At 43.4% G+C, this 21,917-nt stretch overlaps 2 protein-coding genes across 3 annotated transcripts in view; both read right to left on the reverse strand.

Moving 5' to 3' along the window:
- Positions 1–13,711: 13,711 nt before the first annotated feature.
- Positions 13,712–14,563, reverse strand: CARTPT (CART prepropeptide). Its single transcript, XM_066182401.1, has 3 exons — positions 14,414–14,563; positions 14,250–14,333; positions 13,712–13,832 (listed from the first exon to the last, which is right to left on the reverse strand). The coding sequence occupies exons 1-3, from the start codon at positions 14,561–14,563 to the stop codon at positions 13,725–13,727; spliced, it is 342 nt and encodes a 113-aa protein (XP_066038498.1). The 3' UTR covers positions 13,712–13,724.
- A 6,688-nt stretch (positions 14,564–21,251) lies between these two features.
- MCCC2 (methylcrotonyl-CoA carboxylase subunit 2) overlaps positions 21,252–21,917 on the reverse strand; it is a 39,817-nt gene continuing 39,151 nt past the window's right edge. For both annotated transcript variants that reach the window (XM_066181513.1, XM_066181514.1), the window contains one exon: positions 21,252–21,674. In XM_066181513.1, coding sequence (XP_066037610.1) covers positions 21,557–21,674 — 118 coding nt within the window. In that variant the 3' untranslated portion in view covers positions 21,252–21,556. The remainder of the gene's footprint in view (positions 21,675–21,917) is intronic.

Here is a 21,917-nt window from a genome sequence, read left to right on the forward strand (position 1 = left end):
TTAAAAAAACATAATGAAGCAGAACTTGATTCCACATTGCATACACAAAAGTATAGTAAACTACACATAAAAGTAGTCTTTTTACACTTCTAACTCATTACTGTCACTCAGGTACTGCATTTGATCTGTGTATGGAAAAAGATGTTTATTATGATTAGGCTATGTCATTGCCAAGCCTAGGTTTGTGTTATTATCTGCACCCACTGTAACAAAATTATTATAATCAGATGTTCTTATTATTTTCAGCTATGTAATATTCAGTTTTATATAGCCTCTACACTTAAACTATGTATTTATCTGCAGTGGGAAGTCATTCAAGTGATGCCTTAACTTTAATATATATGTTTATTGTATGTAACGCATTTTAGTATTTTAATGCACTCATGATGACAAACATGGAGTAGCACACCAAATACAGTTGCAGAAAATTCTATCATTCTAGCAAACGTAGAGAATGCTTCTCTCCTGATTGATGCTGACATTAATTTGATATTTAAATAACAAGGTCTGAAGGCTAAAACATGTTACCTTTGTTCTAAAAACAGGATGCAGACAGAACCAAAAATTCAGCACTCCTATTGTGCCAAACCTACCACAGAGCAGCTGTCATCTTTCTTGTGGCAAGGTGACATCTTGCTCTCAAACAAGTAGTGTCCCCTTATTTGAGCACCTAGCCTGTGATACTGGACATAGTGCTAGTGCTGTAATAAGCAAAATAAGTATTACTTGGTTTTCTGAAAGGAAAATAATGGTGAAAGACACTTAACCTGCTAGAATGAATTAAAGACTAATGCAGACAGGGATTTGATACTGGAAAACAATTATTATGGTCTGGTCCTTGTGGGGAGATATTAATATTTGGCTTAATACGCAAGCTTTAAGTAAGAATAAAGAACTTAGAGTTACAACACAGTGTGATATACTATGTTGTTTGCCTTGAATTTACTTGCTTTAGCATGAGTAGCTGAATTTTCTGGAGTTGTGTGCCAATAGTTGCAGGCTTTCATCTAGAGATGTTTCTGGCTGGAATAGAGTTAATTTTAGTGATTTTCCTACTAGCATGTACAGTGAGAATAATGCTGATTACAAACCAGTGTTTAAGTTATTGCCTCGCAATCCTTACTTTAAACCCAAGACTTCTTAATTTCCCATTTTCTACCAACTATACCAGTGCAGAAGCACAAATCAGAAGATGAGAAGGCTGCAGTCCTCAGCAGAAGGTGAGTCTCAATAAGATGAGAATGGTTACTGGCCTGCCTGAGGGGTCATGGGGAAAGAATTCTGTGAGGTTGTTGGGAGTTAGGTTTGTTCCTTCTTTCTCTAAAGAATTTTTTCCCCATAAGTTACCAAGGAGACCAAGTGTTAGATTCTTGAGAGTACTTAGCTGAAACAAAGAGGTGGACAAAGTTGGAAGGGGGAGATAACGCAGGTAAAGGACAGAGCTTGAGGCAGCTGCGGGCTGTTCTTTTTTTGGTGTTTGGGGAGAACGGCTGGCCGGTTGCTGGCTAGAGGAGTTTCACTGTGGCCAAAGGGATCCAGTCCTGGGAAATCTATCACCGGTTCAGCCTGAATCCTGAGTTTCCCCTGGCACCCGCGGGAGCTGGGCCAGCCCTACCTCACCTTCGGCTTCTTCGGCGCTGCTGCTCTTGCTACAGTGTGACCCTGCACCCCCTGCGCTGCCGGGACATCCTGCCCCTGCCTGCCGGGACACCCTGCCATCCCAGCTACCAGCCCGGGACTTTTCCACTGTTTCAGCTTGGTGGTCTGAGGATCCTGCAGGGACACCGAAACCAAACTGCCCTGGGTTTTGTGAAACAAAGCCCTCAAGGTTCTTGGTACTGTTTTCTTTTGTTATTAATGCTGTAGTTGTTTGGTTGGGTTTTTTGGGTTTTTTTGTTTTTTGCTTTGTAATACATACTAGTAAAGAACTGCTATTCCTATTTCCCAAATCTTTGCCTAAGAGCCTCTGATTGTAAATTTATAATTGGGAAAAAAAAAAAAAGGGGGTGGGGGTGGTTTACACTCTCCATTCCAAAGGAATCTCCAGCTTTTACCTGGCAGATACCTGTCTTCCGAAACCAAGACAAAGGTGTTAGGAGGCCCCAGACCAAAAGTTGCCATTGCACCAAGAGGCACATGCAGGGCACATGAGGAACAAATGCATAAATTCTGAGGGAATAAAGGTCCATGGGTTTTTGTAGGGGGTCCCTCAATAGATTAACCAGGCCCTAGCTGTCCTATTGATGTACCATTCAATTATTTTTTTTTTTCCTGTGGCTGGAAGTCAGAAACTCTGCTGTGAGGAACCTAGGGTGAAGAAATTTCTTTTTTAGCATCTTCATTATATAGGGAGTGTTTTAGTAGTACACATGTATAACATAAACAGTACTGGGCCTTATGCTCAACAAGCTACATAGCATAAGCATATTCTATGATTAGACAGGAATTACAGCAAAATACTACTCTTTCTGTAGAAAACAACAGTGCTTTAGGAACAATGTCTACTATAGATACTGCAAACTGTCTACTACATCATAAGAAACATAATAGTTGTGTTTCAAGTAAAGTATAACCACTTTACTTGTTTTGTGCATATAAACTTAAAATTTATGTTAAAGGTGATCTGGTACATTGAGAAGAATGATAAATGGTGCAGGAAAGAGCAGAAAAAGAACAAGGAAAATAATCCGTATCTTTCTTGCCAAATACAAGACTGGGCAGAATTATAAGGAAGGGGAAGGTAAGGGCCTGGGGTGAGATTCTGACCTTGCTGGTGTCAGCACAACTATTGTTCCATCTTTATTTAGGATGAGGATACAGCCACGGAATTGAGTTCATTGTTAACAAGGTCTGGTTTAGAACATCTTCTATGAACTTCAATCCTTAACAGTACTCAGTTGTTGTGCTTCACTTATCATCCAAACACTACTACTTACAGGTTCTGCTCCTGCTTTGTGACACAGGAGTAGAGGGAACTTGGAGGCCTCTTTGCGTTGATAGAAAAAGAAGAGAATTTTTCCAGGAGGGAGCTGGGGAATGAAATTCTTAAGTACTCCACCAGGCAGCCCAGTGGATGTTCTTCATTAGTCATCAACATTCAACAGCAGTTGGCCAGCTTGGCTCCTGTGACCATGGAAATATACTGTGAATATAACACATGTCCAAAATAACAAAATACCGTGAACTGGGGAGGGGGGAGGTGGGAGAGACAAAGGTAATTGAAAAGTAGTAACACAAAGTGTCTTCTGAAAAAGAGGAAGCAAAGAGACTTGATTTTTCCAGTGATTCCATTATTCTCTACTGTGGATCTGGCACTTAAAATCTCTATCACATTTCATGTGACTACATGTTCTGTATAGCACTGACTTTGCCCTGCTACCTGATAATTGCCAACACAATTGAGACATGCAGTGAGGCAAGGAAAAGCACAAAACAAATGTTTCTTTTGTTTCATACTTTTGTGATCATGGCACAAGTAAAAACAAACTACTTGTTTCAGTGTGTACTTGTCTGGAGAGTAGCAGTCAGGACTCTTCTGGAAGACAAAGGCCTATCCTCATCCAGACCGACTGCATGTATCTTTTCCAGAGGGAGATTATAACTGCTCACTCGCAGTACACTCAATCCTAGTGCATAAGTCCAAACAAGAGGTAGTCCTCAGATGATGCACTGTATTGAAAGCTGTTTGCTTCTCACCTCAGAATTTTTTTCAGTACACGACAAAGACTTTGCTGATCTGCCACAAAGAATGAAATTGGAAGGATAGAACACAAAAAGGCGAACCTAAATCTCAATTGAAAAAATGAATTTGAATCTAGGTTGACTGCTGGTAAAAAATCCTCAAAATATTCTCTTTCATAATCAGGTAACTTCTTAGGTTATTTTCCAAGACCATACTCAAGCAAGTACTTGAGGACTACTCAGTTTTTGATAGATTTAGATTGACAAATGTTCCTAGCGTTAAGTATTTTGGATGTACTTAGAAGCAGTTTCATTCATGGCTTCTGCCATCTCTGTAGAGAATTTCTTCATTAATTCAGGGGTAAATTGCATTATTTTTGTTAGTTGATTTCTAACCTATTAAATCATTATTAAGATGAGATACCTATTTAAGTCTGGAGCTCACATTTTTTATTCACTGCTGCATTTGTATTCTTCCAGAACTAAAAGGTTTTCCAGTGCTGAAGTACATGCCTGACTGGAGAGTAAGAAAAATTATATTCCTATAATTGAATAGGAAATTGAATGAAATTGTTTACTTACTGCCATGAGGCAGGAGAAGAAGTTAGGCTTACTTAAGAAAGACAATACAAAGTTAATAATGGTACTAAAAAAAGTAGTTCTGCTTGCTCAAGAGCAGGAAGGAACTGGATAAAAGTTGGCATATACAAAAGGAAAACTATTGCAAAGCTCTTTCCTCCTTTTCCATCACATGATGAAACTTGCTTACATCTTCTGCTGACCTGCATGCATGCGTGCATACAGGGAGATTTATTGGTTGATTCACAGATAGGTAAGTGTGTGTGCCTGCAGTAGCAATTCTAAAATCCATTGGTAAGAATCTACATCAGTCTCTCCTGAACCACAATAAAGACAAAAAAAGCACACAAGGGCAAGTAAGTGTCTTTCTTACACAGCACAAACCCCCCCAACTCCAACCAAAACTACAATTTCTCTGAATAAATTCCATGTTTCTTAAACCCCTGTCTTACAGTCAAGAAACTGGTTAATAAATTCACAATATTCATAAGATATTGTAAATCAAAGCTTAAGACCTTTCTCATGTCTATCTTCAAATGCCTCTTGTTCTTCTCCAAGTATGTATGTGAACTAATTTTAGTTCAAGTGGTATTTCCTCAGGCAATGTACCAGATTTACTCAGGTAACCATTAGCTGGACAGTCAAATTGGGCTCTTCATAAGTATCTCATTTATGTAGATATCCCATTTCCAGGCACAATATACGTAATCCAGCAAACTGATGTGACAATTCCTCTACTAACTGCTAAACAGTTTTCCAGCAATATCCCAACAAACACTGTTCGCACTTCTCTGCTTCCATCTTCTGCTGAATTTGTAGAACATGGTTTAAGAACTAATCTGTGTATATATTTAACAGTGCTTGGATGAGCATATTCTCATGATAGAGCCAAAGAGCAAGTAAAAATTGACTTTAAAAGCCCATCTAGAATTTGGGTAGCATGAAAAGTCTCCAGTGCAGTGTACCTTCTGAGCCCAAGGGTGATATTGCTAAACTTTCATGTGGGAGAGCTACACAGTTTCTTTATCCAAATGTCCAGACATGCTGAAATGCCACGAGGTTGCATGCTTTTTAAATACTACTTTCTTTGACTTCAGGAAGAGTAAAGGATGGATGGATGAAGAACGTCGCAAACAATAAGTACCTGTAACTTCAATACTGTTAAGGAAGCTTACTTACATGTGATTTCATGCATACTGGTGACCTTGATCATGTCTCTTCAGTACACGACATACGGGTCTTCAGGACAGCAGACTTCCCTCTCTCTTTTTCATTCTAGACCAGGGGAAAAAAGTTATTTCCTAAGGGAAAGTCTCCGTGCAGTAACTAGCACCCTCTTGTGTCAGCGGAGCGCAAAAGCCAAACCCCGTGCCAAGAAACTCTGGATGACTCCGGAGCTTCATCCTGGAGCACCTTCCACAGCCCCAAACCTAATATAACAGCAGGAACCTGAAGTCTTATACATGCTTCTCCAATAGCTGCTGGCTATTGCCCAGACAGGAAAGCAGTAATTAGCACGGCTATATATGTACCTCACATGTTAATATTCTCTAACACAGTCAGAAATATTCCGATAACAAATAATCTGAACAACTTCTGCCCCAAGTCTTTCTTCTGAGCTACCACTGCCTTTCCAAGAAGCTTGAGTGTTTCTCAAAATAGAGTTTACACCACGTCTTCAACAGAAACCAGGAAGTTTCCCATGGCTCTTCAGACCTCCAATTCTTTACTCAGTTAAGGATTTATGAGGTAGAAATGGCCCTAGAAATAGTGTAATAGCAATGAAATTATGTAAGTAAATCCAAATCAGAACAAATAGGCAGTTTGGTAGGGTACAGTACTGGAATCTGAATAAAAGAACAACTGATGCAACCATCAATGGATCAGTTCTCCAGCCAATAAACTGTCCCTGAAGTGTGTTGTTGTTCTTGTTTTCCTGTTTGGATTACTTTGTACAGAAAGTCAGAATTGCATATAGTTTGCACACAGTTCTCTGTAGAAACTACTCAATAGCTGTGGAGTTTAAGCCCTGAGAGAATGGCACAAAGCTGTGTCAAGGACATTTAGGTTAGATATTTGGAATAGGTTTTTCACCTGGGCAGTGGTTCAGGCACTGGAACAAGCTCTGCAGAACTTCTTGAACTCTGCCACAGCATCTGACACAGTTCAAGAAGTGTTGGGAAAATACTCTCAGGCGCATGGTTTGACTCCTGGGGTGCCTTGTGCAGAGACAGGTGCTGGATTTAATAATCCTTTTGGGTCTTTCCCACCTTAGGATATTCTATTGTTCTTAGAGAATTGCATACTTTTGCAGCTTTTTAAAATCCTCCTACAGAATTCTGTATACAGTTGTCTATATAATACTCTTATGGCACAGCAGTCATTCTCCAAGAATCTTCCAGTACAATGACCATTTAATTCTATGGTTTCCTCTATGAACAAAAAAGACAGTCCAAGTATTTTGCACATGACTATAAACATATTCTATTGGGTTTGTATCTTACTTGCATGGAATTTTGTCATCTTTGCAAACTGAGTCTTGAATAACTTTTCCACATAGGAATGCTAATAAAACTATGTGAATTGCAATCCAATTTGAATTCACAAAACTACAGACATAAAAAGATGTATAAGCTTGTAGTAGGTGAGTTAAATGAAGGTAAAGTATATTCTAAAGAACATAAGATGCAGGGAATATGCTCATGTATAACATGAGAACAGGAGTGCTGAATGCACTCATGAAGGTAGATTTAAAAGATTACCATTAAGAGTAATTAAAACAACTCAAAAAACCAGCTTTGTATCCTGAACCACATTGTACCCTATAGTATATAATGAGGGTGAAATACTGCATGCGAAAACCTACTAGATCACCTCAAGTTAGGGTATGACATATTCTAAATTCCTGTCATGTAATGTGTATCAGGAATACAAAAAAGTGTGAGTGAGAAGGGATTTCAGCCCTTGCAGTTTTGTCAGGGAACAGTACACCATCCTTTGTGGTGTCCTTTTACATGCTGTCCTCCATTGGTTCATTATGAAATCCTGTACCTCCACTAGTGTTTATAATACATTGGCAGGAAGAAAATGTCCCCTTGTTTTTTGATACAAATAAATTAGTTAATCCCTCCTTGATTCTGCTGTTTAAAAAGACAGGTTCACCATCTACTAATCCCCACATGAGTTTAGTATCACAATTTAAATAAGACCAAAAATTCTGTGTTCAGATGCAGAAAAATATCCTCCCTGATGTAATTCATAAAGATTGCTGATTATTCCATCAATACAAATAAGAGGTGAGGTTACAATAAAACTATGACTTGTACAGCATCCTCCATGGATATGTCACCTAAAAAGTGATAATCTCTCACTTGCCTTTATGCTTTTCATTATGTTCTTACTTTCAGTTGCATTTTGTTTAACGCATCATCCTATTGTCATCATTAGTTTCATTTCTATGATCTCTGTCTGGCAAGGATGTGCACTTTGGTCTGAAGTGTTACCTGTTTTATGGACAAACACAAGCAGACAACAGCCAGTGATGCCTCCCAAATTCACAACCAGGATTCAGTTGTGCTGGGGCCCCAGAGCTGGATGCAGGGTTCCAGGTGGGGCCTCACCAGAGCAGAGCAGAGGGGCAGAATCCCCTCCCTCCCCTGCTGCCCACATTGCCTTGGATGCAGCCCCAGGACACATTTGGCTTTCTGGGCTGGGAGTGCTCATGACTGGCTCAGGCCCAGCCTCTCACCCGGCAGCACCCCCAAGTCCTTCTCACAGGGCTGCTCTCCATCTGTGCAGGCCCAGCCTGTGCTGTGCTGGGGGTTGTCCTGACCCAGGTGCAGCACCTTGAACTTGGCCTTGTTGATCCTCATGACATTTCCATGGGTCCCTTCTCAAGCTTGTGCAGGTGCTTCTGGTTGGCATCCTGTCCTTCGGGAATGTTGACATCACCACTTGGTTTGGTGTCATCTGCAAATTTGATGAGGAGTATGCTTCATCTATGAAATAACACTGGTCCCAGTACGGACCCCTGAGGGATACCACTGCTCCCTGATGTCCCATTGATTGGGACTCAGATTTGTTAACCACTACCCTCTGGATGCCACTGATTTCTTACCCATGTAGCAGTTCAGCCATCAAATCCATCTGTCTCCAGTTTAGAGAGGAGGATGTGGTGGGAGAAATTGTCAAAGGCCTTACAGAAGTCCAGATAGATATCTGTAGCTCTTCTCTTGTCACTCCACCAGAGTAACCACCAGAGAAAGACACTGGGTTGGTCGGACAGGACTTGCCCTTGGTGAAGCTGTGCTGGCTGTTTCAAATAATTTGCTGTTTTCTGTGTGCCTTGGCACAGCTTCCAGGAGGATCTGTCTTCCCAGGCATAGAAGTGAGCCCCCACCATTCTCTCTGTGCCGACCCTGAAATGTAATTTGTGGTTCACAGCTGGAATCCAGCAGCTGGTTCTTTGAGTTGGTGTCATCATTTCTGTGAATCCTGTAGGATCCCACAAGACAACCACAGGGGACTGGAAGAAGGGAAATACTTCTGGGACAAAGTCTGGCTCCTGTGTGGTTGTGGTCATTCTGTTACAGTAGTGCCTGCAACTGAAAAGTAGTGCCTGCCTCCCAAGCAAAACAGGCAGGATCTCCAAGTTGCAAACAAGTCAGTTACCACATACAAAAGAGTATTTGCCGTTTACCTGGGAGGAATTAAAAGAGCCACCCTTAAATGTTTAATCAGTCCTTATGTTTTCATTTCCAATCTCATTACAGCTGCTACTGCAGACAGACTGCGTGGAAGCGCTCCAGACAGGTCCCACACACCATCTGCACAATCTTGCCAAAATCTGAAGGCCCAGATCTGAGCTGAAAAAGGGCTCACACAGATAGGATGAGGGACTGGGAGGTGGGGGGGGTGAAGGAAGGCTACTCAGGTTCCTGAGTCTCTTTTTGTACAGCCTCCCTTCCCAGCAAGGGGCGTTACAACATCTCCTAGAGACCTAGATCTAGGTGGTGAAGAAGGGTGACTTGGCTGGGAGTTGTAAGGGGTCACAGATTGTCTAGACAGGCAAAGTATGGGTGAATGTTCCAGATTGCTCTATTGCTCTGTTTAAAAAAAAAAAAAAAATCCATTCCCCAAAATCTCGTTCATCACTGTTAAGCTAACACACTCAATTAGACAAGAGACAGCTGTGTGCTGAAAATGTCATTCCATTACAACACTGCCACCTCTTGTTCTTCTGCTGGTTTCATTTTTGCCCAGCTCCAAACTGTGGTGGAACCACCACCAGCAGAAAGGCATAAAGTCTCCACTACTTTTGTTAAACTGAAACCTTACAAAGAAGAGCAATGGGCTGAATGCAATGTCATGTACTTCTATACAAATCGCGAAAAAGTAGAACACTTGAAAACATCCACATTCTATCAGTCAGTGTTGAGTAGTGTGTAACTATTTTCTCTGCTAACTCAAAGAAGGAGGCACTGAAAGAAATGGGCTGGGGAAAGAGGGAGGTACAAGCCAAACCTACCACAACAACAAAAACCACCCCAGAATCTGAGAAGCAGCAAAACCCACCTCAGGAGAAAATGTCATGGGATTTGCCCAGCATATGTGAAATACATTTTATCCATGAAATGTTACCTCCAAACTCTGTGACTTCTGATGTGAACCTCAGTTTTCCTCTCAGTCCTTGTGCAATTTGTTACCCCAGGGGCTGCCACCCATGGGCATACATTTTCCAAATGCTGGTTTATGAAGAGCAGTGCCTACCTCCATGAGGAACACCAAGCCTAAGAATTATGTAGAGCCCCATGAAGAAGACTTGGCTGCAGATAAGTGATGTAAGTTGATCATCTTTGTCTTTGAGTTTTGACTAGGTGGTCTCTGGGAAGAGGTTTGCTCTAGGAGGGTCACACTGTGCTAGCAGGTACAACGTGGGGCAAGCCCACAGACAGCAAGGAGAAGAGACAAACTGAACAGACTGGCTGGGTCTCTTTGTCCAGTTGCTTGATTGGGGTTGGACTACTGACAGAGATGGGGTTTCTGCATGGATTCCTTGATTTCTAGCACTATATTTCATTTTTATTTATTTCAGATAGCAGTTAGATATAATACCCTCTTAAATTAACAAGTCTTTTTGCTAGACTTTTTCATTAGGTTTCCCTATGTTTCAGTCTTCATATGCAGAGTAGCTGAAAACAGGTATAAATGTTTTAGACAAACCTAAGTGCCTGGGAGCAGCCAGAAGTCTCTGAAACTGGTGAGTAACCCAGGCACACAGCCCTGACCCCTTGGGCTGTGGGGTCAACTCAAACTGCTGGTCAACCCACCACACAGAAAGCGATAACCTGACAATCAGACAATCAGACAATCAGTCCAGGTGCAGTTTTCACATCTCTTTCTAGCTGGAACATCCAGTCAAAAAGAAAAATTTGTTCTTCAGATGGAATTGGCAGGAGGCAAGCAGATTTACTGTGCTTGACTTCTAATACAACAGGACTTGAAGCAGCTGAGTTTTTCAACTTCTTACTCAGTAAACACATTAATTCTGAACCAGATTTATTGAATCCAGACTTTCTTGCAACTGTCTCTGGTGTCTAAATCCAAGATGAACCCTCAGAATCTGTGCTTCTTGTTTTGGACACATCGTGTGTAGGGTCCACCTTGGAAATGTTAGTAAAGGTGAAATCAGGAGATATTTTAAACTAAAAAATTGTGTCATTTCATGTAATTGATTTCAGGAGTGAAAAATAAGCAATTGGCAATTCTATCCTGATTCTTACAGCACAAGTTTCTCTCATCACCTATTTTTTTTTTTAAATCTCTACAATAGAAATACCTGTAATGTCATGTAAATGGTCGTGTATTTGATCAGCAAGCTAAGAGCCCTCAGGTTAGTGCACACAACATTGCAGAGAGTATTGTCATAATGTCAGGATCATGAAAGTAAACCTGAAATCCTAATTCCTTAAGTTAGGTTTTAGATTTATAATTTTGGTCTTTATGTAAACCAAATTTATAATTTCAAGTACTATAATCAGGCAATACAAGAACTATAAAATCAATATATAAGTTGAACACTTCTTGATATATTTTAGTCCAATATTTCATGTTTCAGTCCAATTGTCTGTAAATACACCTTCAGTAAATCCTATATGTAGAGTCAATATACATGAGCAGTTCATTGAGATGACTGTGATACTTGGGGCTGGACACAACGCTGACAAGACCATCAAACAGCCAGAGTATAAAAAATACCAAAATATAAGTCCTTGTTATTGTTTGTATAGGAACAAAACAGAGAAGCTACAAAAATTACTTCATTACCCCTTAAGAAATTAAGAATTTCTACATTATCTCTGGAAATACCATAAAAACATCCACAAGCAGTTACAAGTTTACAAAACCTGACGCTTGGCTCCAGTCCTGTGAATGCATTGTCACACCTCTCCCCCACAGGCCTCACTCACCCACGGTGACAAAAGTTGCAGGCAGAGCTGGCTGCCACTCCTGACTTCTCTATCCCTGCTCACTACGTATCCATTTCTTTCTGTCAATTCTCTCTGAACAGTGTTTCCACCAAGTGCACCCTGGATCTTGCTTTAATTTAACCCTCCCCTCCTGACTCCCGCACGTAGACAGTCCCCCAGGCCAGTACTACCTTGCCCATGAATGGCATACCTCAGTCTTGTGCCCCCACCTCTTAAAACAGCCTTCATGCTCTGGATGTTTTCAGCTACCCTTTATTTCTCCGTTCTCCAGGTTAAGAAGAGGTCATTCCAGTCCTGAGAAATAATAACTAATAACAACAATAAACCCCAGCAACTATAATACTGGCAATAATAACAGTGGTAATACTGATAGCAAAATTAGCTGTGGTGGGTCACTTTTTGAAATCAGCTTCTCCATACCTGTTTCAGTCAGAATTGCTTATGTGCTCTTACTCTTTAGGAATAAATCAAAAAGCACTGCTTTTATGCCTTACAGAAGCATTTTCTCACAAAATACCTAAATTTGTGCTCTCTTCAGCATGAAATATGCAAATTCCTTGTATGTCTTTCCCCTGTGTGTGTCTTGGCCCATGCAGCTCCTCATCTTCATGCTGATAGAATTAAGCGCTGATTCTCACAAGGACACCCACAGATGAATTGTGACAAAGGAGAGGCAAGAAGTTCCTTCAGGGATCCATCATTTACAGGAATCGAACACAAAGTAACACAGATGATCCAGATTATGGTGGTTACCCTGCATACACTGCACCCCCAGACAAGTCCCTGCAGCTGGGATGCACCCTGTCCTCTCCCAAAGGAAAACCTGAGGTCCTAAGCCTCTGTGTTCGTCACAGTCCCTCTGGGTGTCTGTGGGGAGGGAGCAGATGTCAGCTGAGCAGCACCAGAACACATGAGCCTTGGTTTCTAGTCCTGTCCTGACCTGGCTGATAGCCTGGCTAAAGCACACAGTAACACTTGCAGTAGTTTTGGAGGTACCTACCCTTAGCCTCTCCCTCTGAATGCTTGGGATTCTCAGGTGTGAAGTAAAACACCCAAAATACCGTCATCAGAACACTGACTTTATTAATAGAGACAAACAAAGGATTAAAACACGTTATGAGTTTGCTGAAATACACAGTGTGCCTACGGAGGACAGATATATTTATATACATCAGTTCATTGTAGAAACGTGAGCAGTTTGGTCTAGGTGACTAGGATATCCCCAGGTGGTTTGCAACGAATCCAGACAGCCTTCTCTCCGTGGTGGCCCTGGTAAAGCAACCGATTTCCCCCCAGCCCCACCCCAGCCAGGCCAGTGCCGGACCCCCTGCACACCATCAGTGTCTCATGCCGGCCTTCCTACAGCACAGGGTGAGCACAGCTGGATTTGGCCTGAGGCCAGTGGTGCGGGTGAACCCCACCGAGGGCTGCAGGCTGCTTGCACTGGGGTGTGCCCAGCTGCGTCCTCTCAGCGGGGAGGCAAGAGAGAAGGGTGCTTTGAACACACCGGCATGTCGCCTCCCTCGCTATCCCAACCACCCCAGGGGAATCCCCTGGCCCCGGCTCCTCCAGCCAGCAATGGGTGGATGTTCCCCGCCCGAGGAAGGAGCCGAACAGCCCGGGGCACGGCACGGGGCCAGTACTGCTTCCCGACACGGCTTGGCACTACTCGGGTTTGCACTGGGTCGGCACTGCATCTCCCGAGACCGGCACGTCCACTCCCAAGGGACGGTCCGGGATTTTCCCGGACGGACAAAAACAAGCGGGGGAGGAGGGGAGGGAGACGACGGGGTGGGGCGGGGGAGAGAAAGAAAACAGGTCCATGGATGTCGGATGTCACGGACGGCGTTACACGGGCGACGTGGGGGCTTCTCGCTGCGTTTCTCGGGCTGAGGAGCTGCGGGAAGTGTCCGGGACGTCGCGGCCAGACGTCAGTGCCTGCGCTCCCGGCGGCTTGTCCCGGGGCGCCTCTGCTTACAGGCACTTGAGGAGGAAGGAATTGCACGACGTCCCCCGAGGGCAGTCGCAGAGCCTCCCGATGCGAGCCCCTTTCCTCACGGCGCACTGCTCCCCGGCGTCGCACTGCGGGCAGCGGCCGGCGGTGAGTGGGACCGACACCAGCGGCCGCATAGACCTGTCCCGTCCCGTCCTGTGCCGTCTAGCCTATTCCCTAGACCAGTGCCATTCTGTCCCTTCCCTTCCCTTCCCTTCCCTTCCCTTCCCTTCCCTTCCCTTCCCTTCCCTTCCCTTCCCTTCCCTTCCCTTCCCTTCCCTTCCCTTCTATTCTCGCCCCCATTCCATCCCAGTTACAGTCCCGTCTCCGTTCCGGACCCGTCCTGTCCCGTCCCCATTCAGTCCCCATTCTAACCCTTTCCCGTTCCGTCCCTTCCCGTACCTTTACCATTCCGTCCCGCCCTGCCTCATTCTGCTCAGTCCCCTTCCCCTTTCTTTTTATTCCCTTCCCGGTCCCATCCCGACTCGTCCCGTCGGGACACTCACCATGGGCACCTGCCCGAACTTCTTCTCGTAGTGCGGTCCCCTCTTGCTCTTGAGCTTCTCCAGCACCTCCTGCAGCGCCTCGATCTGCCGAGAGACCACAGAGCCGCCGTCACACCGCGCCCGCCCCGGCGGCGCCCCCCGCCCGGCCCCGGCCCCGGCCGCACCAGCTCCTTCTCCCGGGAGGCGCCGCCGCCGCCGCTGCCGGGCGGTCCCAGGTCGCGGGCGCGGCGCGGCGGGGTCGCTCCCTGCCCGCGGGCGCTCAGCAGCAGCGCGGCCGCCACGGCGCACAGCGCCAGCGCCCGGCAGCTCTCCATGGTGCTGCCGCCCCGCCGCCGCCGCCGCCGCCTTTATAGCGCCGTGCCCGCCCCGCCGTGCGTCAGCGGCCACCGCCGCCGCCCCTCGAGTGTCGGCACGGCTCGCCTCGCCTCGGCTCGCCTCGCCTCGGCTCGGCATGGCACGGCACGGCCGGGCTCCGCGCCCTCACCTCCCGACAGCTCCAATCGGCGCCCCAAAGCGCCGGCCGTCCCTGGCCGTCGGGTCAAATAGCGGATCCGCCTCTGAGGGCGACCGAGGGGAAGGCAGCCAGCCCAGCCGCACGCTGCCGGAACTCCCTGTGGCCGAGGGCTATGAGGAGAGTGGGAAACTATTCCCTCGCCCCCGGATGGTTGAGGGCGAGGCTGGGCATTGGACACACGGGGATGAAAGTGGAAGCTGGGCTTGCAGACTAGGGAGACTAGGCTTGGAAGTCGACACAGGGATCTGACAGGAGGGAGAGTAAGTATGCGGTGGGTTAAGAAAAAACACAATGTGCTGGAAGGAAGAACCATGTGGGATGATTAGCCTGAAGGAGTGGGGGGGATGGTGGGGGGGCGGTGGTAGATAGTGATGATGAGCAACAAGCTGATGAGGATGTGAATGCTTGAATAAGGACAGGTGGGAAGGAACAGTGTGAGGAGGCTCAGGGCCACCAAGAACAAGGTAAGCAGCATCAAAAGGCCCAGGATAAAACTATATCCATATATATCTATATATACATCAAGCAGAACTGTGAATGGTGTGAATGGTGCTTGAGGTCAAATATCATACCACTGAACAGGTTCTTGGGGAGCATCATACACCCCGTGTTGTGAAATGAGGCCACCTCCCTTTTGGAGAGAAAAAGCGTAGTCTCCAAAAGGAGACCTAGCATCAGTGAACACGTGTCATTCAGACCTTCCCACTGACGTTTGGTTCTGCAAGCCCAGTGGCCTCGTGTCCATGAATACTCTGACTGAAAAGATCCCTGACAGGTCAAACCTGCCCAGCCTTCACGGCCATGGTGGTGGCAGGGGCAGCTGTTCATATTAAGAAAAACAGTGGCATGCCAAGAAGGGAGTGCAAGATGAAGGACAGTGCTCAGCCTTCTCCAGCCTCCTCTGGGCCAAGGCTGGGGTATAACAGGGTTGCTGGGCAGCAGTTTTCTGGCATGAGACATTTGGCCACCTGGTTGTTGGGACAAGGAGGCAGTGTGCTGGGTCTGCCTGTGAGGGGGCTTCACTTCAAGCTCATGGCTCTGAAGTGGCTATGGGGATGTTACTGCCTGCAAGTCAACGGCAGCAAGAACCAGGCTCTGTCTCCTTAGGTTAAGGGAGGATCATTTGGAGGAGGAAACTGGAAAACCTTGCTAACAGAACTCTCCCAGCTTTACAGCTGGTCATTTGTAGGGAAGCTAGGAAGGGGAGCTAGGAACAGCTTGAAAAGCCAATACAGTGTGAGCACACACACAAAGTTGTTTAAAGACGAACAGGTCCAGGCATGTATTTTTCCAAGCAGGCAGGCATTTTTTCAAGGGAACAAAAGGAGTGTGGTTTAACATGTAATTTTCAACAGCACCCTTTTGTTTGAGGCAATAAAAAAGCTCTGATCTCTCTATCACGTTGCTTGCCTCCAGTACTGCGTGTTCACCTCTTGCTGTTACCTCCTCCCACACACTCCTATTGATCATCACATCCATGAACGGTCTCATTCGTAATAGCTGGTCAGAGTAGAGATCCTCTGCCTGTCTTGCGTGGATCCTCCAGTTTCATTTAGCCACAGGGAAGGCTAAGATTTCAGATGTGATGCTAGTAGTAAACCACTCATAGCAAAGTCCAGGCTTTGTTCCGAGGCTGGAGAAATACCACAACCACATGCAGTACTGAAAATGATGGGTGCGCCAAAACGAAATTTCTTAGAACAGAGAAATAACCCAGGCTATGAAAAATGCAACACTTCATACAGAGAGGCAGATATATGGCCTATTCAACTTTAAAAGCAGCATCTGTGAAGCCTGACCAAAAATTCAGACCATATTTTATAGTATGATGATTACTCATGCAGTGTTGAACACACCAGAGATGCTCAGAAAACATCACTGTTTTCTTTCCAATTTATACTTACAGTAAAAAACTGAATTAATGTTAGCTACTCCAGTAAAACTATTGTTGAATGTGGAGGCGATTACAAATTTCTGTTTCCAAAATCCATTTTATCTGTCTGGCTACAGAAACCTACAAAACTGTACAAGTTTATGTACCCGTTACTGTTTGTATCACACTGTCTCTGCAGACATCATTGTCCCTTGTTCCCCATTCAGCCATCTTGTACATTTTTTCTCCATCACTAGGGGATAAAAAATCAGTAGGATTAATATCAAGAGGATAGCTGATAATTAAGTAAGAGTGTCAGAGGCGACCAGGTCAAGGAGCAGAAAAGGGTCAAGATACAAAAATGGAAAAACACTGTTTACAATTACAAAAAGGCAAGTACCTTCCAACAGCATCAGTAGCCAGTCATAAGACAACTGGCTATGGAATGAGGGGAGCCTGTGGCACTTCAGAGCTCAGCTCAGGGTAATCCACATGAAGTGTGATCAGACCTTGGGGATGGACAGCTCTGTTGTACCTAAGTACTAATTCAAGTTTCTTAAAGCTAACTTTCTCCCTGCAAATGTTATTGCACATATAGTACAAACAGAACACTACCAATGTGCATTAGCATCTGTATATCAAGTGGATAATTTTGAAAATCATACATGCTTTTCATAATCACACTCTTCCATCATGATCAATTAATTAAGTGTACTTCTAGAGGTGGGAAAATTAAATAGAGGTTTATGCTGATGCTGGTGAGCAGTTTGAGGCATTTATGTGTGTTCCAGTTTTGGCTTGTCATAGACATAGTGTTGGATGGATTTTAGGACTACTAGACTGTAGAAATTAGTGTCAAGCATTTGAACAAGTGCTCTACTGAATCAGAGACACCAAAATGGACATCTGGCTTTAAGTGGATGCTTTAAGGCTTTGCAGAAAAGCAGCAGGCTTTTATAACTGCCTTGTTAAATTGCCTAATTTATAAACCACAGTTTAAAAAAAATAGTACAGCATCATTGGTTTTCTGAATCAACTTTTTTTTAAAACTGAAATCTTGAACAGTGAGAAAAATCTAAGACAAGTCAGAGTTCTGCCACACTTGAAATAATAAGAGTCCAGAGGCATACCTGAAAGATGTCTATTTCAGCAGGAGACAGCAATTCATCTTGATGAAAAATAGATTGGAAAAAAGCCATTTAAATAAAAGATGGGTTCTCAGAACAATAGCACACATACCAATGCCCACACAAACGGTGAGGCTACAAACTCCTCAGTAAACTAACCCTACATGGGTGAAAGAGCAGTGGGAACAGGTCCCCAGTGGCTTCTCCATTTCTGCAAGCAGAGTTATCGCAAAAGCTGTGCACTATCCACATCTCATTTCAGCCCTGGAAGCAGAATTGTAATGATTGTGTTCCAGAGGCTCTACCTTGATGTTTGTTAAACAAACTGCCACAAATTTTGATTGAAGACCAAATCCTAGCTCCCAGGTTTCCAGCACCTTCCTAGCTCCCATGAAAATAAAAAGGAAAATGGCAATGGGTACATTTTTAAGATCCACCCTGAATTTACCATCTCAGCCCAGATGTTTTGAGAAGGAAATCGTTGGTTACTGCAACGTCTCTAGGGACATGAAAACAAGCTTAGCCCACCTCATTCATGGTTTCCCATTTCCTTCTGTAGAGGTGTTTGAAAACACCCTCGAGGTCACAGTATCGACTCTTTTAAACTTACAGTCAAGTATTCACCTCTTAAAGAGACCATGTCTAACTATCACATAGAAACTGAAATAGGCAACCTCTTGGCCTCCCCTCTTCTCAGGGGCTGGAGGGAAGCACATAACTCAGAACAGCTATGCCCAAGGCAAGAATAGATAGAAGCAAAGGTCCCCAGGAACCCTAGAGCACCTGGTGCGAAGTCCTGGTCCACCACAGTTTGTGTGCTTAATATAGCACAGCAATTCCCCTTGTTCCTCAACCTCCATTTGAAAAGTCAGTGTCATCCCAAGTACCACCCTTTCGAGTAAGGAAAGAGATTAGTGGTTGTCAGCTGTTTCAATACCACAATGAAGAGTTTACATGTACCAGAGACAAGTAGGAGAAGTCTTGAAATAGTTACCCACAGCTTTTACATTCCTCTGCCATCATAGATATTACGCCCTTACAATGGCAGTTACCATTAATTTAGGTTTATTTAAGATTTCCTTTCATTCCAAAAGAGATCCTACTGGTAGCACAATGCCAATGAAAACTGAAAATTACTGTTGTAATGGCAAAAGGAGCTGCTACTGCAAAAGCATGAAATCCCTGGTGGCAGATGCAATGTGAGAGCTCTGGGTGATTATTTTGAGACAGCATGAATTGATCTACCAACATCATCAAACGTGGTACAAGCATGGGGTCCAACCCCGCCCTCCTGCTGACTTCACATAAAACACTTTTTTTTCAGCAAACCCCTGGGCAGCAAGAGACTCTCAATGATCAGAACACCATCACACACTAGGGGCACTGCGTACAGTCAGTGCCCCATACAGAATGCAGCATGGTAACATGCAAAAGCTTTTCCAAAATATTTGTGGAGGAGTGATAACCACTAGTGGCTCTCTGAACTGCTGTTCTGCACTGAAGATCCTGCTCAGTAGTGACTGCTAACCAGACCACACTGATAGGATGATCTTGCCTGTGATGATTAATTTTATTTGCTTAACATGTTTGTGAAACTAAGTACTATTAAGGCAGAACACTCCTATTTAATCAGACACGTTTTGACTTTGCTTGCACACATATTCAAAGAAATCTTGAGAAATGTAAAGAACTGTCTTTTCAGATATAACAAACAACAGGAGTCACTCAGAGGCATCTTTCCAAACATACCTGCTTCTATCATCTGTACCCCAGGAGTATCTGTTACTGTCTCCAACTTGGCATGATTTAATTACCAGAGTAATTGGAAGAATAAATTCGAAATAAAAGTATTATTCAGGAGATCAGATTTCTTAGCAGAAACAGGCAGTAGACCTCATGGGTTTCGAAGTGACAGCCAAAAGTGACCACCATAATTAAGAATAGAAAGTCAAGTGCCTGATTATTCAGCTGGAGTTAAGAGAAAATACAGTGCGTTTCTTCTTACTGGAAGCCACTAATAGCATTTCAGGGTCTGGAACTCTTTTTCTCCTTGCTTATCTTTTATAAATATATATATTTATATATTTTATAAATCTGTATTTAAAAGTGAGGTATTTTTAAATGCCTTTCAGAAGCCCAGCAACCATAATTAACTTCATTTTACTTCTGGGATCAAGAAATCTTGGGTCCATGCCACACATGTTCACAAATGTGTACAATGAAGCAAATGGCACAATTGCACAGCTCTGTGCCTACCTGGCAGTATTTAAAATTATTACTTTATGTTAAATATTATTTAATATACTCAGAGTAAGTATGAGAGTGCAGACCTAAAGAAGTAACCTTTCTAGTGGTGTAGAACACACCAGGCTTTGGACACATTTCATCGCAGTAAAAAGAGAGGGAAAATTGCTCTTTTAGTGCAATATAGAAATGTGCCAGAGACCACACAGTTCAACATAAGCTACACTGTCTCCATTGTCAATATTCTACATTGAAAATCCCCATTCCAAAGAATTATTTCATTTTCTCTTTTGCATCTGTTGGAGACACAACTGGAAAGGCTAGTAGATATCACACCTTCCGTCGTTCTCCTGGATCCAAGGAGAACTCCTCTCCACACAAGCCTAGGAAGATTACAGCTAGCACCTTACCCCAGGTGATCACTCCTCTTAGTCTTTCTTCTCCCCACAGGCCAGCACAGGATAGGACCTCTGTTCATGTACACTGGCTCTTCTTGGATTTGACTCTCAGTTAAGATATTTCTGGCAATGGCTATCCGGGCACTTGTAGAGCAAAGACAGATAAAATGAAATCACCTTCCTGTTCCCAGGTAGAATAGTATGTAGTTTCTATAAGGCACAAGGTTTCCAAAGAGAACAAATTAAATGACACTGAATTCTTGAAAAACTTTACACTCCAACAAGCTACCCTAAATAAATCAGAATAACCAAAGCATTCCAGCATCTCAAAACTCCTTAAGCCTGTGAATTAAAGGCTTCTGCTCTAAGCAAAGCATTGATCCTTGTGGAGAAAACACTGTCTTTGTGAAAACAAAATTACCAGAAGGACCACAGGCCAAGTTTAAACACCTTTGCAGTAAATTCCTGTCCTTGCACATGCTCTCAGCAACTTGTTGATTTCACAGATATCAGCACACACTTCCCATCTCTTCCAGAAAACATTATGCATTCAACAGGTTCAATAGTTGTTTTGACTTCAGGGAACCACACAGAAAAACAATGTTTTTCGGATGAAAGCCAGAGATAGACAACAACTGCATGAAATGTGTGATTTCATGCTGTGTTGAAATCCCTGGCTTACAGCTTACAGTGCCCTTACAGCACTTCCCTTTCACAAAAATTATTTATTAGCACACATGGGCTTTTCTTTGTTGGACTGCAAAAGTATTTTGCATTTATAGGAGACATAAAAAAAAGAATTAAAAGAAACACAGGAGCCGATAAGCACCAAATATATAGCTTATTTTGCACATTTATTTATATAAGAGATAGTATCAATAGTTTCTTGTCAAACATGAAGCATATTGCTAGAACCTGCAATTTATTCAAGCAAAGCAGTTATATAAGCACTTAAGTGACTTATCTCAAATTACTATCAAAAAACTGAAGCACTGTGTGACAGTAACAGTCAATGAAAATAATGATAAAAGTTTCATTAAAAATAGCATCTTATGAATCTTTGTTTTTGATCACCACAATATTGTAGTTAGTGTGCTGCCCAGCCCCAAACAAAATATACAGAAGTAATTCTGATGATCAGATGCTTAAGTTTACATCCTGAAAACTCCAAATTCTGTCATCTTTGTGGGTGCATTTAGTGCTGCGCTGAGACTGAGACCCAAAACCAGTCTTGTGTCAGCTGGATCAATAATTCCGTCATCCCATAATCTAGAGAAAAACCAAAAACACAACAAACAAAAACTTTAATAATTAAAGGAAATCAACATATAGTGCTGGTATACTTTCAAACTCATAAAACTGGAAATGCTTCATATTAAAGAAAGAAGAGTAAAGAGCTAACTTATACTTAAATGATGGAGTCAATTCATGCTGTTCATCAATGCAACAGACTGGTGTGCATTACTCCATGGAACTTGTCTTATAGAACAACATATACATTTTACGTAAGTG

This window comes from Chamaea fasciata, unplaced genomic scaffold, assembly GCF_029207755.1.
Source record: "Chamaea fasciata isolate MVZ Bird 193981 ecotype frontalis unplaced genomic scaffold, bChaFas1.0.hap1 SCAF_4, whole genome shotgun sequence".
Taxonomy (NCBI): Eukaryota; Metazoa; Chordata; class Aves; order Passeriformes; family Sylviidae; genus Chamaea; species Chamaea fasciata.

What these genes read in the sequence shown, in the direction of transcription:
- CARTPT (XM_066182401.1), bottom strand. Translation starts at nt 14,563, where the DNA reads ATGGAGAGCTGCCGGGCGCTGGCGCTGTGCGCCGTGGCGGCCGCGCTG. An exon ending in CCTCCCGGGAGAAGGAGCTG is followed by an intron (nt 14,334 to 14,413) that starts GTGCGGCCGGGG and finishes GTCTCTCGGCAG; the next exon opens with ATCGAGGCGCTGCAGGAGGT. An exon ending in AGTTCGGGCAGGTGCCCATG is followed by an intron (nt 13,833 to 14,249) that starts GTGAGTGTCCCG and finishes CGCTGCCCGCAG; the next exon opens with TGCGACGCCGGGGAGCAGTG.